The sequence below is a fragment of the Akebia trifoliata genome, chromosome 11 (genome assembly GCF_017979445.1).
Source record: "Akebia trifoliata isolate Shusen 1 chromosome 11, ASM1797944v1, whole genome shotgun sequence".
NCBI lineage: Eukaryota > Viridiplantae > Streptophyta > Magnoliopsida > Ranunculales > Lardizabalaceae > Akebia > Akebia trifoliata.
The window spans coordinates 39,558,021-39,581,823 of NC_141385.1; the positions used below are offsets into that span (position 1 = coordinate 39,558,021).

The 23,803-nt window shown below is 36.0% G+C and overlaps 3 protein-coding genes, 1 long non-coding RNA gene and 2 pseudogenes across 8 annotated transcripts in view; 3 read left to right on the forward strand and 3 right to left on the reverse strand.

Moving 5' to 3' along the window:
• Nucleotides 1–266: 266 nt before the first annotated feature.
• On the reverse strand, nt 267–2,727 carry LOC147391590 (uncharacterized). 2 transcript variants are annotated; one of them, XM_086459558.1, is made up of 5 exons: nt 2,350–2,727; nt 2,077–2,269; nt 1,911–1,961; nt 1,677–1,763; nt 267–583 (listed from the first exon to the last, which is right to left on the reverse strand). In XM_086459558.1, exons 2-5 carry the CDS (start codon nt 2,124–2,126, stop codon nt 436–438), a joined length of 336 nt encoding a protein of 111 aa, XP_086315684.1. In that variant the 5' UTR covers nt 2,127–2,269; nt 2,350–2,727; the 3' UTR covers nt 267–435. The 2 variants fall into 2 exon arrangements, with proteins under 2 accessions (XP_086315684.1, XP_086315685.1); XM_086459559.1 differs by having other exon boundaries at nt 268–583; nt 1,672–1,763; nt 2,350–2,715.
• Nucleotides 2,728–4,365: 1,638 nt separating this feature from the next.
• On the reverse strand, nt 4,366–6,714 carry LOC147391591 (uncharacterized). Its single transcript, XR_015183156.1, has 3 exons — nt 5,622–6,714; nt 4,985–5,013; nt 4,366–4,814 (listed from the first exon to the last, which is right to left on the reverse strand). It is a non-coding gene; the product is annotated as an uncharacterized LOC147391591 (long non-coding RNA).
• Nucleotides 6,715–6,984: 270 nt separating this feature from the next.
• On the forward strand, nt 6,985–9,092 carry LOC147391592 (amidophosphoribosyltransferase, chloroplastic pseudogene; annotated as a pseudogene).
• A 3,253-nt stretch (nt 9,093–12,345) lies between these two features.
• On the reverse strand, nt 12,346–16,815 carry LOC147391593 (uncharacterized). Of its 4 annotated transcripts, none has more exons than XR_015183187.1 (3): nt 15,623–16,811; nt 12,879–12,946; nt 12,346–12,820 (listed from the first exon to the last, which is right to left on the reverse strand). XR_015183187.1 is itself a non-coding variant. In XM_086459873.1 (3 exons), the coding sequence occupies exons 1-3, from the start codon at nt 16,482–16,484 to the stop codon at nt 12,714–12,716; spliced, it is 1,023 nt and encodes a 340-aa protein (XP_086315999.1). In that variant the 5' UTR covers nt 16,485–16,815; the 3' UTR covers nt 12,346–12,713. The 4 variants fall into 4 exon arrangements, 3 of the variants coding, with proteins under 3 accessions (XP_086315999.1, XP_086316001.1, XP_086316000.1); XM_086459873.1 differs by having other exon boundaries at nt 15,637–16,815; XM_086459875.1 differs by lacking the exon at nt 12,879–12,946 and having other exon boundaries at nt 12,346–12,819; nt 15,623–16,812.
• Nucleotides 16,816–19,229: 2,414 nt separating this feature from the next.
• Nucleotides 19,230–23,803, forward strand: part of LOC147391594 (THO complex subunit 7A-like) — a 31,113-nt gene continuing 26,539 nt past the window's right edge. Inside the window, exon 1 of the mRNA XM_086457761.1 lies at nt 19,230–19,358. The gene's annotated coding sequence lies outside the window, so the exon portion shown is untranslated. The remainder of the gene's footprint in view (nt 19,359–23,803) is intronic.
• On the forward strand, nt 19,445–20,792 carry LOC147391595 (protein EXORDIUM-like 2 pseudogene; annotated as a pseudogene).

A 23,803-nucleotide genomic window follows, 5' to 3' on the forward strand; every position in this document is an offset into this window, starting at 1 on the left:
CTAATAATAATAATTTAAGGGCAGTTTTAAAACCGCCTCTAAATATTGTTATTTAAAGGCGATTTTTATATTTTAGAGGCAATTTCAAAACCACCCCTAATAACAAATTAGTTTTAAAAAAAAACAACATTAGAGGCAGTTCAAAACCGCCTCTAATGTTGTAAAAAAAATTAATAAAATATTCATTCCAAAATAAAACCTGTAATTATATAAAGAAAAAGAACTGCTATTGGCACCCCACATTTCACTTATCACATGTTTATAAAAAGATGTCATAACCTGTAAATGTGTTGTGTGGAGGTCTATGCTACATAAACTACAATATACCAAGCATACATCTACGAAATCAAAAAACAAAGTACGTATTCACGAATATTTTCACTATAAAATAAGAGGCAACTCTATGAATTATAAACAAAATAAGTAACTCAAACATTAATCGATAGAAAACAATACCTTTCTAATGGTGTGATTCTTATATAGAACTATACTAGTTCCCCTTGGAGCCAACCCATACTTATGTACATCAACCGATATCGATGTTACTCCTTCAATAGAAAAATTGAAGGGTGGAATTGGGTACCTAGAAAGGGGAAAATTGTGCAAAATAATAAATATCGACAAATAAAAGAATAATTGAATTATGTTACTTCTTGAAGAGTAGGTGGTGAAAGGAGTTCAACCAACTTTTGGAAAAGCTTTATAATTAAAACGATAAACTAAACACACAACAATAATGGATCTTTGCATCCTAGAAAGATTACAAAAGACTACATTTATCCAAGTTTGAATGTTCACCTAGAAGTCTAAATTAATTAAAATAAGGTGGTTCTTAGTCAATTGCAAAACCAAAACCACTTAAGACTTGAATGCTAGAGACGTAAAATTATTTTCATTGACTGTGCAAATCATAAAGAAGGGTTTAAAAACTTGGACGGTTCCACAAAGCACCATAGCATTACATAAATTGTTAAATCAAAAGCATCTAATTGAAAAACCACTCTTCTAAGGACCAACATCACGTTAATGGGATGATACCACTTGATTCTAGATGGTTCTTCTGTCAAACAATTAGAAACCTCCAAATGGTGACTCAAATGCTATGGTCCATCCAAAAGATGACATGTCAGTAGATCTATATTGATAGGATGTGTACCTATTGGACATTTAATAGCAAATTATACCATTTACAAAATTATGTAGGACTCAACAAAATCTTCTTCAAAATGAGAAAAAGCTAATGATATCAACCTGAATAAGTATGGAAGACTCTAAAACTAATTCTTCTTCAAAGTAAGAAAGAGCCAATGGTCTCAACCTTAATAAGATCAAATAGGGGATGCAATTATTGAACCAATAGTTTATATGATTGGTGTCAAACAATCCTTCACAAACAAGTAATGAAACAAATTAAATTAGAATTTTGAAGGGACATACAAGACTTTCAAAACTCAAATGTATAAATGCAGAGAACAGAAACATGCAGAAAGACAGAGACAATTAGCAAGGCTTTATGTCCTATTGGTTTCTGGATACACAATATTTGATGGATTAGTTTTCTTTGTCAATAGATTTGTTTCCACACATCCAATATATCAATGAATATTAATTAGAAGCAATCATTAACAAAAGCAATATTTCAAAGTTATTAGACAATCAAGTAAAACATACCCAACCTTACAAGCGAAAGGCAATACGAAGCCACCAAGGCAGAGGTCGACATGTAAACAAATTCCAAAATGGGATGCCAATTCACAAAGTTCCTGCATAAATGAGTTCATAAGGGAGGGAAAGAAGGAACAAATGATACCTCCTAACAATTAAGGAGCATTCAATGAAAATCTTTGTTGAAGGAAACCAAAATAAATTTAAAGAATTTTAGTTGACATTGAAGCAATCCATTTACATACTTCAATGGGATCGATGATGCCATGTGGGAAACCAGAGGCAGATCTACCAATCTGAGAAAACATTGACTTTCAAGTTATTTGAAATTGCAAATATGAATTTATGTTGAGGAACAATAAGTCTCAATTGTTGTAATTGAAAGAGTATCAAAGATAGAAAGAAAGATACCGGTCAACGGCTATCCTTATCAAGATGAGAAGCTCCTTCCTTGGCCTCATTGAAATAGAAGCTTGCTCTCATAATCTGCTCTTTCATGAACTCCCTCCCTCCATCAAAAACCTTTCTCGAGAAAACATCTTCATTGGATAACCCGAACTTTGCAAGCTTATCATATTATAGATACGCTCTCCCTCTCAAAGTACTATAAAGAAAAGAATTTTACAGAAAAAAAAATTGAAATAGGAAACACAAACTAGAATAGGATATATAATATAGACTTACTCTTCTTCCACATCTCTAAGGATGTTAGTAAGTTGGTTATCGATGAGAAAGCTACTCCGCAATTGTGCCATTTTGGTCAAGTTAAGAACTCATGAATGCTTAACCGAACGAATTACAGAGTTCTGGGAAGACCGTGGTGGGTATTGTCTATACAAATGTAACATTGAGGAATCCCTGTGTAAAAACAGAAAATCAAATCATTCTTCAACAAAGAGAAAGTAAACATCTATACCCTAAACTACATAAGTATAAATATTAAAGATATGTTATTTTTTGTATGAAATTATCAACAGAAATTTAACTACAAATCCCAAACTACAACAAGAAATAAAAATCTCAAACAAAATCAACCTCAGCCAGAGTGCTTGCCTACGCCATGCTTTAGGCTTGGGGGGGTCCTAACCAAATGGAATTGTTGGCCTAAGCATTAGCCACATGAAGCTTTGACTAGAGCTATTTTAGTACACAGACCTCTTTAGAATTGAGTTTCGTCGTCTTTATACTATATATTACTGCATAGAGGAGAGAGCACGATTGATAGGGAGTCACCTACCCACTCATGAAAGAACTAGGATAAGGGGTAAGGAACTGCCTCTAACTATAATCCAGTGAATGACACTAAACCTTTAGAGATAAGTGAACCTTTAGAGATAAGGGATTTGGACCACCTACTATAAGATGGAATACACCCTAGTAGCACAGACCTAAAACAGAAACCCGGGTAGATTTTATTAAATACGTATATGCTATGATTACGTATATGCGCTCCAAACCACACCCTAACCCAACATATAGTGATAAGCTTTTATACAAAGACTTGCAAAAATGACAAAACAACTCAAGTGGCATATATTTATTTGATTTTCTTGATTTTTTTAAAAATAAATTAGCTTAAAAGAAAAATCTTATGAATTGAATGATCTCACTATTTTTTTTAATAGAAACACTATTCTAGGCTCATAGAGGAATGAAAAATAAGAATCATGTATCATTACTTCATTATTAAATTGAAAGTTTCCATCACTAATTGACTCTCTCAATTCTCAATATTCAAACTACATATATGAACATAAATTTCTTGTCATCCATGTTATGTTAGGTGATATTAGGTGACTCGTATACATTTTTTATTGTCATATTTAACATCTACTAAAATAGGATTCAAACTGTAAAAGGGCACTGATTATATCAATAGAACTTTTGCAATAAAGAAGATTTTCAATCTTTTTATAAAGATTATAGTTCAAGAATTTATCTAAGAAATACCATTTGAATTCCAATGATGGATTGTATAATTTCATTAATATCAATGTTATAAGCATTCATTAAAAAACTTCCTTACTTCAAAAACTCCATTTTATCTAGTGAACTTTTCATTTGGGTATTTTATACATGCCAACATTTATGGGCCCACTGAATTCAATGAAATTCTAAGCGTATTTATGCAACCACGACATGTGTTAGGTCATTCAGCATTGGTGCATGGGGCTTCATCAGAAAAGTGAAACATAGGTACATATGAAGAAAGATAATTTAGTGTAGCAACAGTCCAAAGTAATGGCATGTGCAGTACCTTCAACTTCATACGCAACTGTCTCTAAAGATGCTTCTTTTGATTCAATGGAAACAAAACCTGCAATTACAAATTGTTAACAACATCTAAAAATATTAGCAACAAGATAAAAAATCAGAAATGAGAGATAAAATACATGACAAACCATGCACCTTTCAATTGCAAAGGTTTCATAACAAAGGTCTAGCACAACAAATGGAAGCATCAAGATGGCCTCCCCAAAAAATGCATAATGCCAATTAAAAGTACCTCCAACCTGACACTCACAAGAAAACCATTACTCGGTTTTTGACAGAGGAAATCAAAGTTATGCAGTTCATGGAGTATGGAACGCATGCATATTAGCATTTTTTTATGGGCAAACAAGCGAGGTTTCAAATTTCGATTTCATTTACATTTTCATCAGCTAGGCAAAAGAAATATTTCGGTAAGCGTGGGGTACTTTAGAATTTCGAAAAATATGGAAATATTATAGAATTCATAGAAAACATGCTTTGAAGTTTTAGGAAATAAAAAAAACAAACACAAGAAGTGCCACTTAACTAAGTGGTAAGACTTGTGGAGGTTGTTCCCAGGTCCGAAGTTCAAACCACCCCTTGAACCTATTCTTCTTATGCTAACTATTAACAATTAACAATATTCTTATACTAACCAAGCATTTACCAATATAAATAAATAAAAAATACACAAAAATACACTAGTAACTCATAATACTACAGTCAATAACTAGGAAATGGACTTACATTAAACAACCTATAGTGATAAAATTCTCAAGGAACCTAGTAACGAAAAAGCACGCTCCTATTTCGATCAGAAAAGGAACCATATATTTTCTGTCTCCCGAAAGTACACAATTCTTTCCAAGAACACTATACGCAACAACCATGCCAACCTACAACAGAACCAGAATTTATTTGCATAGCATATATCAAACAAGTAAATAGGAATCACCATGATTTGCTTAAGACCATATATCATTGGACATGAGTAGGATACAATACTATAGATTGTTTCAAATGCAAATATTACCAATACATCAAGGATATATCCAATAATCATTACCTTCAATCCATCTTCATGGAAGCCATAGCCTGTAAACAAAGTATCTTACTAAGTCACTGTTCGATAGACAAAAAGCAAAAATAAATAACAAAAATATGTTTTTTGAATAGAGTATACCAAGTTCTATGACCTTGATACAATAGTGACTTAGAAGTATCCATTTGAAACTTGTAATTAATAGTTTTGAGAAATAGAGAGTTATTACTTCTAATGTAAATAATTGGGTGAATTACCATTTCGTGAGCTAAAAATGAATTATTTATGATTTTGCCTAACTATTCATTTTAATTGCCAACACGTGAATGATCACATTTTCGTTAAAGAAAAATTCAGAACGGTAACGAATTTGGTGGTTTTAGAGTGACCATTTCGCAGGTTTAAAGTGCTTATTTCCAGGTTTGAAGTGACTATTGTCCAAAACGTGATTGAAATCAGGGTTGTATCATAATCTCAACCAATCTTGTATACCAACCTATACAATCAGTAATTTAGGTTTTGTGAATTTCACAACTATGGAAAAGAACACTGAAATTAAGTGCTAAAAAGACTTCAAATTGTAGAGAAGCTCTCTAAAGATGATGAATTAGGGAAAGAGAAAAACATAAATCGAAGCAAAGCAAAATTAAAGAAATCAAACCTTTTCCTTCTCCATAGAAACCTTAAAAAACGTGTTTGTCAGTGCAGGAAGCCTCTACTGAGATGATCTCCTCTCGATATTAAAAACCAGGAAAATGAAATCTAGTGTTCAAGGATCCATTGCCACACCGTAATCAAAAGTACGACATTCTTTTATTAAAATCCTAACTATAAAAATGAGATATTAGGGTTTTGATTTGAAACTAAACCAAAAATAAAATCAAACTATAGAAATTAGGATTTTGGTTTGAAATCGAACCAAAAATCGAATCAACACTAACGAAATTAGGGTTTCGATTTGAAATTGAACCAAAAATAGATTATCAAACCTGATTAAAGTTTTGATAACAAAAAAACAAAAAAAAAACCCAAAACCTGATGAACCTTAGCACCAAAACAACCAAAGATTATAGAGAGATGGATAGAGACCAAGAGCTGAAACACACAGATCTGAAGAAATAACAAATAAAAAACCCAATATCACTGAGTTAGATAGATAGGTCTACCACTAGAACAAATCGAGAGCTCGAAAAATTGAAAAAAAGAAAAAAACCTGATGAACACTTCAGCGTGAACAGATCGAGAGACGGAACGATTTTGAGAGAGAGAGAGAGAGAGAGGGCAGATCGAAAAAAATCGCGCCAAAACATTTCCATGCCCACTTGATCTGGATTTTGTGGCGTTTTTCCTAAAAACGCCCTCATTTGATCTGGTTTGTGCGGCGTTTTTCAAAAAACGTCCTTCTTAGTCTGAAATTTGAGGCATTTTCCTAGAACCGCCGGTGTGAAAACGCCTCCGATCAACCTCCGTTGAAGATGATTTTGTTCTTTCACGGCGTTTCCGACAAAATCGCCTCCGAAAGCCCCTTTCGTTTATTTATTTCGACGCTTCAACCGAACCGCCCAAAATAAGGGCCTCCAAAAGCCCTAGTTTTTGTAGTGGTAGCAATCTTGATACTATGAGTCAACAATCTAACTAGATTGATTTCCAAGTACTAGACATGAATTCAACCTCATTAATTTTAAATGTGATCTCCAACTAGCTTCCTCCTTTTCAACTCAAGTCTCTTTGTATAATATATATCAAATTAGCAACCATCACGACTTCTCACATAGAAGGATTTTCTTGAACTAGACTTATCTAACTTAGAGAGTAAGACTCAACCGATCGTGCAAGAGGTAGATGAGAAGACTTACCAGAGAGGACAAGGAGAAGATGCTCTATTTTTTTTATTTTTTTTACAATTTCACTTAGTGACGTGGCAGATGACTCATTAAGTGGGTGACCTGGCTTAGTATCCACGTACGTCAGAACCGTGAGAATTACAGTGTCAGGCTGTGTCACGCTAGCATTACTCCAAATAAAGGGCTCCAAAACCCTCTCTTTCTCGCGCTCTTTCTTTCTTTCTGCTTCTTCTCTCCTTTGAAGTCTTCGTCTCCTCCATCTCATACTGACTCAATGGCTTCTACCCATCTCTCTTCCTTCTCATCATCTCTAGAAAAAACCCATATTTTCTCTTCACACCCATCATCTCAAAAAAAGTTCTCAGCTGTCTCTCCCAAAACCCTCCTTAAACCCTCTTCTTTCACCAAACCCACAAACCCATCTTCTCAATCTCTCTCTCTTCCTCACCAAAATACCCAATTTTTTCTCTCCTCCAAGAACAACTCCACCTCAGACTTCACCTCTCAAACAAACCCAGATGATCATTTAATCAACTCTCATCAATTTGATGATAAACCAAGGGAAGAATGTGGTGTTGTTGGTCTCTTTGGAGACCCAGAAGCCTCTCGTCTCTGCTATCTTGCCCTTCATGCCCTCCAACATAGAGGACAAGAAGGGGCTGGTATTGTTACTGTTCACAATAACGTCCTTAAATCCATCACAGGTGTTGGTCTTGTATCTGAAGTTTTCAATGAATCAAAGCTTGATCAACTTCCCGGAGAATCAGCAATTGGGCATGTTCGATACTCAACCGCAGGGTCTTCAATGCTCAAGAATGTCCAACCCTTCGTTGCAGGGTATAGATTTGGGTCTGTTGGGGTTGCCCACAATGGGAATTTAGTGAATTATAGATCCCTAAGAGTTATGTTAGAAGAGAATGGTTCAATCTTTAATACCAGCTCTGATACAGAGGTTGTTCTTCATTTAATCGCGATTCAAAGGCTCGACCTTTCTTTCTACGGATTGTCAATGCTTGTGAGCAACTTCAAGGGGCTTATTCAATGGTTTTTCTAACAGAAGACAAGCTTGTCGCGGTTCGTGATCCATTCGGGTTTAGGCCATTGGTGATGGGTAGGAGGAGTAATGGTGCGGTTGTGTTTGCCTCCGAGACGTGTGCACTTGACCTAATTGAAGCAACTTACGAGCGTGAGGTGAACCCGGGAGAAGTATTGGTGGTCGACAAAGATGGGATTCAATCGCTTTGTTTAATGCCTCACCAAGAAAGGAAGGCGTGTATCTTCGAGCACATTTACTTCTCGCAACCCAATTCAATAGTATTTGGTCGTTCGGTTTACAAATCTCGACGTGAATTTGGAGAGATATTAGCAACTGAAGCCCCTGTGGATTGCGATGTTGTTATAGCTGTGCCTGATTCTGGGGTGGTCGCTGCGCTTGGGTACGCTGCCAAGGCTGGAGTCCCATTCGAACAAGGGCTAATAAGATCACATTATGTTGGAAGAACGTTCATTGAGCCATCACAGAAGATTAGAGACTTTGGGGTGAAGCTAAAGCTTGCACCAGTCCAAGCTGTATTGGAAGGACAAAGGGTAGTTGTTGTGGACGACTCAATTGTGAGGGGGACAACATCTTCGAAGATTGTAAGATTGATTAAGGAAGCAGGAGCGAAAGAGGTTCACATGAGGATTGCAAGCCCACCAATTATCGGTTCTTGTTATTATGGGGTGGACACGCCAAGTTCGGAGGAATTGATTTCGAATAGGATGAGTGTCGAAGAGATTAGGAAGTTTATTGGGTGTGATTCACTCGCGTTCTTGCCAATTGAGAGCTTGAAGAAATTACAAGGGGAGGACACTTCGGGGTTTTGTTATGCTTGCTTCTCTGGGCAGTATCCTATCCCACCGAAGGAAGTTAAGGTGAAGCGAGTTGGTGATTTTGTCGACGATGGGTTGAATGGAAGTATAAAATCGATGGACGAAGGATGGGTTCAAGTACCTAGAAATCAGACAGTGGGCAAGGTTAATGGTCCTGGGTATTGATCTTCTTTGTGATGCAGATTTCGATAGAAACACCTTATATTTATGGGGAGGATTGCTTTTGTGATGGAAGCTGGAGGATGGAGAGAAAAGGCATCATTTTTTTTTCTTCGATAAGTAAGAGAACAAGTCTCTTCAAAGTTATGATTTTTATATATGTTTCTTTAGATGAATTGAGGCTTTGAAACCTAAAGCTGATACAATCCTGTAAGTTTCAAATCTAATCTGATATTTATTTGGGTTATTTTGTTTTATTTATTTTTCTTGATGATGGATTAGTGTTATGAACTCAATGGTCAGAAAATATCCTCTTTTTCATTTTTATGGTAATTCTTGATTGTTCTCTAGGTACAATCACTCTGCCCGGTTCTGTGTTCTAGTTGGGATATTTGCTTCTTTATTGTTTGAAGCTGAGATTGGATTAGTTCTTTGTTCGTACTTATGAAGCATATTTAGAAATGTGAGAAAGTGAGAATGCTTGTGTTAGTTGTGGAGTGTAACCTGGTTACTACCAAATGGGTGTTGTGTTAGACTATTAGTCTCAAGATACTTCAATTTTAATATAAGTTCCTTGTTTGTGCCTTATTGGAACCATGTACTTGGCATGAAAAATGATTTTTTGAGTGTATGGGTTCTCATACACCCTTGGTCTTTTGATACCGTGATGGTTGGGCATATTCAATGAAGGCTGATTGATTATAGCCCCAATTAGAAGAGACATTCAAGTTGGTCCTAAAAGAGGAATAGAAGACCCAAAAGAACATGGTTGGAATTGAAAATAGATACGGACTTACTTTTAATGACAGAAGACGTGGCTTTGGACATAGTGGAATGGAGGAACAAGGTTCGTTTAACTGACCCCTAATTTTTAGGATAAGGCTTCGTTGTTGTAAACAAGAAACGGCAGATGAAGTTTTTTAGTTACCATGTTCTGATAGGCCCATACACAGCTCGATATAGTCCCTTTAAACTTTGTGGAGGAACACAAAGCAAATCACATTTGGAAGAATTTCCCTCTCAGCCTTTGACTAGAATCAATATCAGTCTCATATTTGCCCTATAACTCACATCTATGGTATGTTGACTCCGTTGGAGTTAAGGAAGCTTTCACTCTATACCCATAGTTATCCAAACACTCCATGCCTGAAATGAAATTTTTGTATTGCTTTTAGTTTCTTATGTGGGTGGGTCGGTGGCAGAGGCCACATGAATCACAAACAACTGTGGGGGAAGATTATAGTATGAGTGTGCCAAGTTTGACACATTCTCAGAACTAGATCTACTTACTACCTGCAGAGACTAGCCAATTTGGGGCACCTCAGATGTTTGTGAAAATGTCTCCTTGGTGTCCATTTAGGATGCAAGGAAAATTGATGGTTGCGAATCACAAATTTTTAAGTTAGTTATAAAAGGATGTAAATTTTTTTAATGCTCAATTATGATGTTACTGACCTAGACTGCAACTACACCTTTCATGAATATGTGGAATACTCGTGTTTAGTTTCCACATTCAAGTTGCCACCATTAATCCACTTGTCGATGCCATTCATCTATTTCAAGTGTTCGAAAGGTGCATAACTAGCATATTTCTATTTCAACAGAGTATAGTTTCTATTTTATTTAAAAAAAATTATAGTATATTATAATAAGTTAGTAGTTCTCTGGACAAACAATGGTAATTCTCATAAAATTTTAAAACATAGGTACCAATTTGTGTCGGCATGTGCAAACACTATTGATCATACCTTTCTTTCTTCAAATGGTTTTTATTGTTGTGTCAAGAATTGTGAGTGTGCTTTGTCTTGTTTTATCATTTCTTAAATTTTTAAAGCATATTTTTTTTCTTTTTTGTAAGAATTCTATAATATTTCCATAATATATGAAATTCTACAATATTTTTAATATATTAATTATGATATTTCTATGAATTAGTTCTATTTCCAAGCTGATTGAAATATAAATCGGACTAAGAATTTGTTTAGCTGGCCCCAATTATTTGGGATGCATCTTTTGTTGTTCTTTGACTTGATTCTCAATTCTCAGAAGGTCAATATGCTAATAGAAATTTACATTGCGTTTGGATAAAGTTTTTTGATGACTTCTACTCTTTTGAGGATCTAGCAAACGTTTGAATAGGTTTTTGTTCTTATATGGAGAGGTTTTTGCTCTTGCACGGAGAGATTTTTTGCTCTTTGTTAAGAAATTCTAAAAACCTGTTTTTGCGCGGAGAGGTTTTTGCTCTTGCGTGAAGAGATTGAACTTATGTTCTTGTGTGGAGAGGTGTATCCAGACAAGGCCTTAGTTTCTTGACTCTACTGAATATATCTTCTGTCATGTCTTTACATGAAGATCCTATTATAATTTACAAGTGGGGCTCTTGGTTGGCAAGTATGAACATGGTTTCAAAACTCGGACGAGACCGAGACATATCGCATGAGTTGTCTTGATACCAGGCATCTCGGACGAGATGGACAAACAAGTCAATTTTTCGGATGAGATTTAAAATCCCACATTCATTATTCTCATTTTTAAACGTTTCGAAAAACTCATCCGATACAACTTGGTATCTGGCATGGATGAGATGCAAAACCAAGTTTTAAAACCATGAGTATGGACCATTTGATGGTCTGAGCTCCATGGATGGAAAAATATTTTCCCTTTGAAAATAGTGATTTTTAAGGTATAATAATGTATTTTCTTTATAATTCTATTTCCTGTTGGTAAAGATTTTCCATCCCATCGTGGGAAAATCGAAACTACTAATGAACTAAAAACCTGAAAACTCAACTTCGATGTCCATTGAGTCAAGTTGATAATTTGTGCGTCAAACATATTAAATTTTAAATATTTAAAATTTGGTTTTTAACATTTTACAATAATTAAAATGTTTTTTTTTTTTGTTCAAAGAAATTTAATAATATCAAAGATGACTTGGTTAGATGCTCAATTAAGTTCCTAGTTGACTTATGATTTGCCATGCTGACTTGGTTAGTAGGTTCCATTTTGGATACATGGTTAGTACGCAGCTGACATGGCAAGAGTACAGAATGATAAATCTTTTTCTTTGGGATACACATGAAAAAGATCTGCGGTTCTGTGCCCTTACCACGTTAGCCATGTGAATTCATCATTATTCTTTAAAATTATGCTGAAAGCCAACTCTGATATATTTTCCTACACCAAACAGTGGAATTCATAGAATTTGTATTTCGTGAAAACGATTTGCCTGCAATCATACAAAGCCTAAATAAAAAATGCTCAAGCAAATCTAGAGTTTGTTCTTTTCGATGAAATCAAGTTCGTGGTTCTCCACCCATAAGAAAACCTGGGTTTCATTGGGTAGGAAGAAATAATTTGTTTTTGGTTCACTTTATAATTCAAGTGTAAGAATAAGTTATAATTATAACGTAAAAAAGTTACAAGTTGTAACGATTTTGATAAAAATAAAGCACTAAATCAGATAGCTGGCCCTCTTGAATTTTTGATAAATATTTCAAAAGACAAAGCTGGACCAAAATTAAAGTTGGAAGTCATGTTTGATCGAGAAGCAATACATCTTTGGAATTGATTAGCAAGCTTCCCATGGATCTGCAGGGAGATTTCAATGCTATATACTCAACCTTAATTTTATTGATATACATTATTTTTACCGAAGTAGAAGAAAAAAATCCCTTAATTTTACTGTTAATCCTTGAGACATGTGTCAAAGAACACAGCACATTTGCAAATGTTGATTGATTCTCTCTCTCTCTCTCTCCCGCAACACAAACACATAACAACAAAACATTATCACAAAGATTTGGAGTTGGCTATACAAACCCTGTTCCTCCACTCCACTTAGTCAAGAAACCAAGTCTTTCGTATCGAAAGTGAGTTTATAATATATCTGTTCTAACTTTCTCCATCCAACTTCTTTTGGGTCTTCCTCTCGCTTTCCTCTCAGGTGAAAATGCAAAATTTAGAAACCCTGGGCTTAGACATCTAGCACAATGGTAGAAAGAACCCATTTTAATTCTTGGAGATATGAGTTAGAGAGACATTGTGCAAGGCAGAAATTGAAAGCTCGGTAGAATGATGTTTAAATGCATTCTTATCGATCCTTGAAGCTCTGCAAAAATGGAATGTAAATCATTCTTGACTATTGTGGATAAAAATAACAAAGTTGATACAAGAAAATTAAAGCAAATTCAAGATAAAAAACCAGATTGCAGATCTTCTCACAGGGAAGAAACAAATTTGAAAGTAGTTGGGAGTGTCTATTTTGGGAAAATTCGTCGTGGAGACAAAAATCTCGTGAAATTTGGTTAAATGAGGAGGGTTGAGTGAATTGAGGAGACTTTCATTTGAGATTATGAATTTTTTTTACATCAGACCATCTTGAAGATTTTGGTTTTGTAGATGATTTATTTGAATGTTGCATGGAAAGAGGAAAATGGAGATAAAAATGAAAACATCTGCAAATTCGAATCTTATGAGGATGCACACAAGACTGAAGAAGATTCTAGACATGACAGAATGTCAGTTCTTCAAATACGGTATATGATTTAAACTACATAATAATAATAATCTCAAAGCTATTAGCTAATAGATTAAGACCATTACCCCATGAACTCATTATTTCCTCTTCAGATGATTTTGTACCTCCTATACATTGAGGAAAGAACACTGCTATTTGCCCACAAATATGTATTATATAAGAAAAAAGGAAAGCATGCGTGGATGGCAATAAAGATGAATACGGCCATATCCTGTTAAAATTACGAATTCTATGGACTCGGTGACGAAGTAATTTGATCAATAAAAGAAAATGTGTGCCCACCTTTTCTTTCTCCATTTTCCTTAATGGGTCTCCAAGTGGTGTGTCCAAAACCTTCTAGGGGCCTTGAACAGGGTACCCCCTTGCACCCTATTTCTCATAATTGTGACTGAATCTTTATTTCGCATGATGTTGAAAGCAGAACAAGAAAACAAAGTTCCGGTGGAAGTAAAAAAGACAAAGCCCATGTGTTACACTCGTTATTTTCAAACAATTCATTCATCATTTGTAATGCTATCGTGATGGAAGTTGGAATTTGGAAACACCAAAGGGCTAATGGATAAGTACTCCGGAGTTCATGAAGTATACGAAATCAGTAAATGTACAACAAACATGTGCCAAATAGAATAGAAAAATGCTTGCAAGACAAATGGGACTGGAAAGAACAATTCCAAAAGGAACTATAATGGGCCAAGTTTTTTTTTTTTTGATAGATAAAAATATCATTTCATTAAGACAGTCGAGATGACCGATGCAAAGAAACAATACAAGAAACGCGCAATTAAGCGGATGCAATGCTACAAATATGGTCCCATCTTACAACAAAATCTTAAAAAAAAGACCCCCCTAAACTCTTTGAATACCGAGCACACAAAAAAACAACAAATGCAACATTGACATAACGATGTTATCAATTGTCTCGCATTTTCCTTCAAAAGTGCGGAATTATACTTGGGCTATACATTCAAAATCTAAGGGCATGTTTGAGAATCCAAAAATCGGGGCAAGTCAAGGTCAATTTTAGTCTGAGCATATAGATATCGTTTGGCAACTTTGTGAGGTGCAAATTTCGAAACTCACATATAAGATTTTTGGCCCTAAAACTAGTTCAACTATTTCTTTTTTGAAACAGGTTTGCAAAGGAGCAAAAAAACAAAATTCAGAAAAGGCCTTTCTCTTTGTCCGACAACCAAAGCACAGAACTAGTTCCATTTGAAACCAAGGAAGTCAAGAACTAACCTTGAACCATATTTTTTGCCTCTCAACTCTATCTTTTATCAAGTCATTTGACTCTAGATCTTTTCTTCCTACCTCAATCCACCTTTTTCCACCTCCCTGTTGCATTTTAGAACATTCGACTAACAACAAAGTGCTCATGCTCACTTGAGCGGCTGAGCTATCCCTGGTCTTTGTCATATGTTCTCAATTCCCAAACCATCTCAACAAACACTCCTTCATCTAAGTTCTATCTCAACATCCTCACATCTGTTGTCCTCATTCCATGACTTATTGTTTCTTGGCGGCTCAAAATTCTGCTCTACCCCTTGTTGGCAATCCACAAGGATTTATCCCGTCTTACCTGGTATGTGTGGTTGGTGGGGTATCGCATGTACCCGGGGGGATTTGGGGGAGATGTGATGATCCAAGAGACAATTTCCTCACCCCTACTAGTCGGGTCTATGGGTCCCGATATCCTTGTTATAAAATAAAATAAAAAACAAAAAAATCTGCTCTATAAATATACCCATGTATGGTTTTGCTATGGGGTAAGCTTGTATTCAATGAGATCAACAACTCAAAGGTGAAAGCGGGTTTGAACCCATGCATGTCTGTATCAACACTCACAAACTTAGCAAGTTGGAACCTTCAAATGTCTACTTTTTTTTTCGATAAATTTTAGATTTAAGATTATGTAATTGAAAACTAATTTTTGGTAACATCCACTCCCCACATGTTCAGTTAATCAGTTGATCAAGAGAACTTTGATCATCCTAAAAGGCAAGGATCTTAATCTTTCCGTCAAGAATATCAAATAAATAAATAAAAAGGTTGAGACTTGGAAATAAAACAATATCCTATATAAATAACACAAGAATACAAATGTCACCTACATATTTCCACTTTAAATCCATTAATTAATAACAATAAAAATTATTCACTCAATTTAACACCACCTCACAAATTTCATAAAAACAATAATAATAATAATAATCAAAAACAGATTACAACTCAATAAATTTCTCTTACAGTCTCTACATTACATGAAATGCGAATCTGAGTTGGTGCCGGGTTTGCTGTCATCACCCACCAAACCATTGGGATGTTGTAAATTCTGCAAAACCTGCGGAGGCAAAGCACCAAGTCCACCACCCAATCCATCATTTCCCGATCCAAAGAATTGACACATAAGCCGAACCAATACCCCAAGAACCTGCATTTGGTTCTGTGACGCATCTGCTTGCATCTGCATCATTTGTTTCTCATGCTCAATCTGCATTTCCACCATTCTCTCTCTCCACGCCATCTCCTCCTCTTCTCTCTTCTCTTCCATCTTCATCAACCACAACCGTCGATCTTCATTAAATTCTCTCTCGAATCGTAATCTCCGCTCAAATTCTCTCCTCACCCATACTCTCTGCCTCTCCTCCCATTCAAATTCCCGAAGCTCTAACCTCTCCTCTCTCTCCCTCCATCGCTCTTCCTTCCCATTCTCCCTCTCTCGATTCCTCTCCTCTCGACTCATAGTCTCCTCTTCTCTACAAATCTCCCTCTCTCTTCGTTGCTCTTCTCTCGTACCCAACAATTCTCTCAACTCCAAAATCTGTGATCCCATAAACCCTAACCCACCATCTTTCTTCAATCTCTTCGCAGTAATCGATCCCAAATTCTCCTCTTCATCGCTCGATTGAATTCGAACCTTCTCCTCCTCTCCCCGACCATCATTCCCATTACTACAAACACCAAAAACACAACACCCATCTTCTTCCATCACTCCCCCTCGCTTCGTCGAGGTTCCAACCTCGAGATCCACATCTCCAAACACCTCCTTATACTTGAAGAAATTGGTCCAATGATCCTGACCGACCGTCCGTCCAGTTGAACTCATCATCTGAAACCCTAATCTTCCGTTTGACACCAAGGTACTGGTGACGCATGTTCTGAACCTTGATTGACACGTCACGCCAAGACCAACGAAAGGGGAAGTTAATTGGGTCTAGAAGGTGATGCAGGGAATTAACGTGGTCCGCGATGGGCTGGAATTTTCTCTCTCTGGTCTTAAGTTTTCTGAGGGTTCCTGATATTTGGAGATCTGCGTATCTTTTATTAGGGCTTCTTCTTCTTCTTCTCTAGGGTTCTGTTTACAGAGTTTAGGGTTTAGGGTTTCTGATTCAGACAGTAAACAGTTCAGTCTTAAAAAACTGGAAAGAGTGGAGGCTGTCCGGCTCAGCTGCCTTACTATCATATTCATACAATGGGGAAAGTTACATGGTAATTTAGAAAAAACCCTCTAGTTTTTTAGTGAATATTTGAGATACCCATGCAATTGCATGTCAAAATGGTGCCATACCCTTGACTCTAGTCTTTTATGTGAGACCAAGTTAAAATGACCAAAATACTCTCCATTTTCATCATCTGGCCAAAACATCGACTTCAACCTTTGATCTCTATGAGGATAAAACGTTTCAATTTATTTGGCAACTTTTGTATTTTCTTTTTTTCCTACATAAATATTTGATTTATTTAAAAAAAAAAAAAAAAAAAACTATTCATTTAGATAAAAACTTCATCTTTATGGGAGGATAACTTCGTCCTAATCAAATTAGTGACATATGTTACATCCAAGATTCTCATTCTACAAAATACTTAAGTCCAAAGACTAGTACAATCATAGTTACACTTGGGATATTTTCTTATAATGCAAAACCAAATATGGAAAAATGAAGGATAAGGGTGGATTTACAGTGGGGGTTGTGGGGTTGAAGGATGAAGGATAGGGGCGTGGTTGTAGGGGCACTTGCCTCCACAAGAAATTTTGAAGACTATGTATTAATGAGTTATTGCGACAGATATTAATGACAGATAAAAAATATTTGTTACTATTGTCTCTAAATTATTTTTTTCCTGTCTTAGTTGGCCCCACAATTTTTTGTCTACTTTTGATTGCCCCCACATGAGCAAAATCCTAGCTCCTCCCTAACGAAGGATTTTTGGGGAAAGCAATTGCAAGAAGTTGAAGGTGGGAGTATTTTCAATCATTTTACATAATCTATCTAAGAAGATCGTGGTCAAGGGGTGTTTTGACATTAGTTTGAAAAGCAAGGATACCCTAATATTCTTCGAAAGCTGAAAATGATTTTTTCTCTTATGTGGATGGCTGACTTGGAGAGAGTGAATAACACGATTGTTTGTACCACGCGTACTTTAAAACTCCATCCTTTTTTTGCCACTTGGTGGAATTCTATTGGGGAAAGGTTTTTACAGGATCCTCAAAGTATAACTTTGATGTTAAGTGGCTGCATCATAATGAACTAGCGGAATTGACTCATGAGAGTCACTAGATTGGTCTACTAGACCGAAGTCAAGGGGGTAGGTTATCAAGTTTGAACATTGGGATGTATCCCTATTTTTTTTAACAAAAAACAGGGGTTACCTTACAATTAGGGTGATTTAAACATATGCCTCCAAGCAAATATTTGAGATATCCCCCTGTTTTACAAGTGATGACATGCCCCTCTTGACAAAATTTTCTTCTTGAGACTAATATGAAATGACTTAAACACCCTTGTGAAGTTGTTAATATCAAGCTTAAACATATTAAAAAACTAATACAAAAGTGACTTAAATGTGTTTATCAAGCTTAACCTATTTTTAGTATGTTCAACCTCCTCTTTAATGTAAATGGAAAATCCTTGAATTTTTATTTATAAAAAAATCAGCCTTCTCCTTCTTGAAAAATTCATTAGTATTTTGTTTTGATTTTTTTATATTTATTTATGACAAAGGTTCAAGATTTGTAGGCCTAACTAGTAGGGATGAGGCAATTGACCTCTTAGAACATCATATCTCACCCAAATCACTCAAGTACATGCAATACTCTCACAACCACACCATGGTTTTAAATCTTGTTTGAAACTGAGATGATTTATCTGTGTTGTCTCAATATCATTTATCAACGAGACAAGTTGATAAGTCATTTCAAAGACATGATTTGTTCTAATTCTAAGCCATTTTTTGAAATCTCATCTAAGACGACTCAAATAAATCAAACATCTTGTTCGAGACAACTCAGTCTTATTCAAGGACTAGACGTGATGTCAAAATGAGTTTTAAAATCATGAACCACACATACCAAGTAAGTAGGGATGAGTCCTTGTGGGTCGTCAACGAGAGTGTTTAAACTCAAGACCTCTCCCTTAATGGAATCCGCCTTGGCCATTGCAACCAATGCTTCTTGGTATGTTCTTTAGTTGTTCAGTATTCTTAAGGTTGAAGAAAATTCTAAAAAATATTTCATTTTCAAAATTTAACTTGTATAATTATCCTCCATTTTTCCACAAAAATATATATCCTTTTACTTCTCTAAAATTTATTCTTATTTTTAGAAGTTTGAAGGTTGAAGAAGAATGTTAAGAAGGTTGAAAGATGATTAGAGGTTTTTTCATGGGTTGAAGAAAAGGGCGTTTAAGTCATTATATATATGTCTCATTAAAAAACCCTAGGTCAGGGGGAGAGAGTACGTCAACAGTTTGAAAACATAAGGGTATATTTAGTATTGATCAAAATATGGAGGGGTATCTTTAAATCACCCCATCCTCATTTTTCTCTTCTTCTTAATTCTTCCTCATTTTATTTTTCTCTCTTATTATCGACCGACAGCAACAGCGAACGTGGGTGAAATCTCCCTCTCTCTCTCTCTCTCAAACTAGAAGGGCTTTGCTGAGTTGTTGATCCGTTCCTCCTTTCCCCTAAAGAGCTCTTACAGGTGAGTCTCTCTCTCTCTATCTCTCTATTTCTTCTCTGCAAAATGTAATTCTAGAGTTAAAACCCCAACTTTAACTTCATTTGAAATCTATGTATGATCCATTACAACCCTAATATTCATTATTGAAGAACATAACGGTCATAACTGTAAAAAACCGAATCTCTTCAAACCCTAGAATTTTAGGTTATACACATGTTTCGTACCCATCATTGACCGAGTCATGATATTGATTTTTTTATTTTATTTTATTTATTTATTTTTTTAAATTTATGCGTTGGAATCCGTTATTTAATTCCCAACTTTAAACCCCTTCTCATGGTTATCCTTCGACCTCTCTTATGTATAAATAGAGGCTCAACAAACACAATAACAAGAGAAAAACACAATGACGTGGCTTTCTCTTCACCCAAACCCCCTTATTGTCATTAGTACTATATCTGTTATTGTTCTTCTCCTCCCTATTGGATCCTGGGCACATGGTCCGGATCCGGGTGCTAACCCGATCTTCCAATACCATAGGGGACCCATATTAAAGGGTCAACTCAACCTCGGCATCCTATGGTATGGATGTTTCGGGCGTGCTCAAAAAATGATCCTTCGTGATTTCATCCATTTGCTTAACGCAAATCACAACACTATCACGGCTCCACAGGTTTCTACTTGGTGGAGTATCGTGGAGCAATACCAATCCGTAATCCGTGGGAGTACCCGAACGAGGAGTCCGGGGATACGGGTACATATCGTGAAGCAGAAAACAGACAAATTATATTCGGTAGGAAAAATTGTGACCCAAGACTTCTTCCCTACTCTTGTAGCAAAAGCTACCGGGGGCATGTCATCAATGATAGCGGTGATATTTATGGCTAGGGACGTGTCAGTCGGTGGCACGTGTATGGGTCGGTGCTCGAGACATGGCACAGTGGGTGAGGGCCCGTTTCGTAGTTTATACATGGTTGTGGGGAACCCAGAGACCGAGTGTCCTGGCACGTGTGCATGACCGTTTCATAAGGCTGATTATGGGCCTCAGTCACTGCCATTTCAACCACCGAATGGGAATGTTGGTGCTGATGCAATGGCGATTGGCTTGGCTACAGCCTTGGCTGGAACTGTGACGAACCCTTATAATACAGGGTTCTTCCAAGGGTACGAGACTGATCCGGCTGAGGCCGTGTCTGCTTGTTCGGGGATATTTGGTAGTGGTGCATTTCCAGCGTATGCTGGTAAGGTTCATATGACTCCGAGTACTGGTGGGCGCTTCAATGCTCATGGGGTGAATGGTAGGAAGTTCTTGCTCCCGGCTGTGTGGAATCCGAAAACTGGCTCATGTTGGACACTCATGTAATTGATATCAGAGCTACGTACTATGACATTTGAATTTTAAGGGGTTATAAAATTTCATTTTGGGAATAAAAGTGGCAAAATTTGCAATTTAAATGGGTGAGTTTTTGAAGATAATGAAGGATTAAAACGTGCCTAATTCAAAATAATAAAAAATAACTTGCCTGATTTGTCATTCAATCTGTTTGCTTTAGCGACAAATCATTTTCCATCTCTCTAGCACTTCAATTAGTGCAGTCATTGCCTCCAAAAAATGATTACTATCCAGAAAGTGCTCTTCTTTAGTCCTTACCCATCACATTGTCCCTAGGATTTTCAATGGATCAGATTCGTATTTGGTTGGTACTAAATTGGTATTAATCTGATAAGAAATTTATTAGACCCAACATAATATATGCTGTTCCAGATCCAAATCTGATCCCATTCAATTTGATAAAAGTATATATAAAATATAATATACATTATATTTGATTTCATGCATTTTGATGGATGCATTCCATTGGAATTTCATTTTATAAAGCTGAGCAATTTTTTTTCGCAATCATCTTACGACCAACAACAAGGATTGCGCTCTTGGCCTCTTTTCACATGAATGGGGTAGCATCTAGATGGTTTCATGATTTTTTTGTGTGTGTGTTTTTGTGATGGATGATTGATGTTTTATTGATTGAGTTGAGCTGAGCTTGAGCTCAACTCTGTTTCACATGCCCTGATCAAGATTGGTCCAACTTGGCTTGTTTTGAGAGCCTCTTCAATTATTATAGTGAAAACAAGGCATTAGACACTCCTATCCTGAAAAACTTGATGCATGGCATATTTGTACAATTATTTCTTAATTTTGAGACATGCACTGTCATATGAATGTTAGGGACTGGCAGATTTTTACACACACTGCCAACTTGACACAACCCTCCTTTATCCTAGCTTGGATTGGCAATGTGGTATAAAGGGAAAACCACAACAAGCTGAGTTAACTAGATTAATGTTTTGAAACTATATCACTGGTACTTTCTTACTATTTTCACTTGTTCGTCATTTCTTGTTGCAATCATATAGGGTTCGATTGTTCCATCTAAAGTTTCTTTTTTCATCTAGACTTCCCCCTTTAGATAAGATTCTGATGTTAGAGAACCTCATGGTTAGTTTTTTTTCCTTAAATTTGTTAACTATTGTCCACTATGCAAAGCTAGTGGGGAGTCAGTAGACCACATTTCTCATTCATTGTTCTTGTGCTAGAGATATCTGGTTTTCTTTCACTTCCTCGATAAGCATTGATTGGGTCTTCTGCTAGTCTGTGTTTCTTATTTTTCAAGGCTGGGTTTCAATTTTTTTTTTTTTGATCGATAAAAAGAATCATTTCATTAAGGCGGTTGAGGAGACTGACGAAAGGAAATAATACAACAAACTTGATCCCATCTAACAACAAAGTCTTCAAAAGACACACCCCTAAACTCCATGAAAACCTTGCACCAAAAGAACAATAAACCCAAAATGGACATTACAATGTTATCATCCAATTCACATTTTCCTTCAAAAATGCATTTGTTACATTCCAACTATATTCCCTAACAAATTGTGAAAGGGATGATGCTCCACAATATTTTCTTGGCCTCACCAAAAGAATAACCCCACAACCTCCACATCTTGAACACGTTTAGGATCGATGAGGGCATGCACTCCTCCACACAAAAAGGTGAATATAATGCTTCCAAATGTTGTTTGCCATGGTACAATGAATCAAAATGTGGCTTGCGGATTCATGGCACCTTAAGCATAGAGGGCATATGTTGGGACCCATCATGCCCCGTTTCATGCATTGGTTCATCGTTGAAATTCTACCTAAAGAGGCACACCATGTGAAGAAAGTCACTCTCAAAGGGATCCTTGGGCTCCAAATAGAAGAAGTCAGGAAGTTTTGCAAACTTTGATCCATTAAATAAGTATAAAAGGATTTCACTATGAAAGTCCCTTCTAATATTGGACATCTACAATTCTAGTTAGAGTTTTAGTAGGATTTCTATTTCTAGTTTTAGTAGGATTTCTATTTCATAGTTATGTTAGTAGTACAATTTCTTGTTAGTTTCTAATTTTTAAAAAAAATTCATTTTTATTATTTAGATTCCAATTAGAAATCCTTAGATGTATCCACATTGAGTTACAATTGGATTAGAAAGTTGTTATTATGTTATACATAAGTTAGGAATGTTAATTTTTAGTATTTTAGTAGGATTCTAAGTTGTTATTATGGAGTTATCCATATAAGGAGCTCAAAATATGAAAATTGAGAATAATAAAAATAAATTATGTTTAAAAAAAAAGGTTTTAGACCTTTTCCTCTTGTAGATTCTAGTAATCCTACCGGTTGAAAACGGTGATCTTCTTCCTTGTTCATTATTGTGATTTACTTCATGCTCCGCTACGTCAATCGGTATCAGAGCGAGAGTGTTCCTCGTTCCTATGATAACTAAAGACGGATCAAATTCGATAAATCTCATGGATGATGCTCTAGATTATCAAGTTTTAACTATAGCAACCTTCGAATCCTTCCAACGGGAGACTCAACGGTCATTTTAAACTAAGCATACATCAATTGGGCAGTTGACTCAGGCTTTGCATAAGGATCAGATCCAAGGTAATGAACGAATCATACCTAATGATAAAGATCAGCATGTTCAAGGATCGAGGTTATGAACATTCATAAGTGAGCCTATGAAAGTGAGTCTAGTGATGAAGAAATTGATGATATAATACTTCAACAGGGTGAATGAAGGGGTGCAATGCAAGATTGAAACTTTCGTATTAAGGTTGATCTTCCTTCTTTTAATGGTCAACTTCATTTAGAGGAATTTCTTGATTGGCTTTTGGAGGTGGAATGTTTTTTTGATTGCATGGATATTGCTGAAGAAAAGAAAGTTAAGCTTGTAGCTTACACGCTTAAAAGAGGAGTTTCGGCTTGGTGAGAGTAGTTGCAGTTGTCACGAACTCAACAAGCCAAAGCCCCAATCCGAACTTGGTAGAGAATGAAACAACTATGGAGGGCACGTTTCCTCCCTATGGACTATGATTAGATACTATTCCAACAGTACCAAAATTATTTCCAAGGAAAT

Bases quoted from the DNA above. Each gene is read 5' to 3' on its own strand.
- LOC147391590 (XM_086459558.1), bottom strand. From the start codon at position 2,126: ATGAGGCCAAGGAAGGAGCTTCTCATCTTGATAAGGATAGCCGTTGAC. The intron at 1,764-1,910 runs GTATGTAAATGG...TCATTTATGCAG, and splicing joins GCATCATCGATCCCATTGAA to GAACTTTGTGAATTGGCATC. The intron at 584-1,676 runs GTTGGGTATGTT...TCCCCTTTCTAG, and splicing joins TATTGCCTTTCGCTTGTAAG to GTACCCAATTCCACCCTTCA.
- LOC147391593 (XM_086459873.1), bottom strand. From the start codon at position 16,484: ATGATGAGTTCAACTGGACGGACGGTCGGTCAGGATCATTGGACCAAT. The intron at 12,947-15,636 runs GTAATGTAGAGA...CCATTTTTGCAG, and splicing joins AACTCAGATTCGCATTTCAT to AGCTTCAAGGATCGATAAGA. The intron at 12,821-12,878 runs ATGTCTCTCTAA...ACCATTGTGCTA, and splicing joins TTCAATTTCTGCCTTGCACA to GATGTCTAAGCCCAGGGTTT.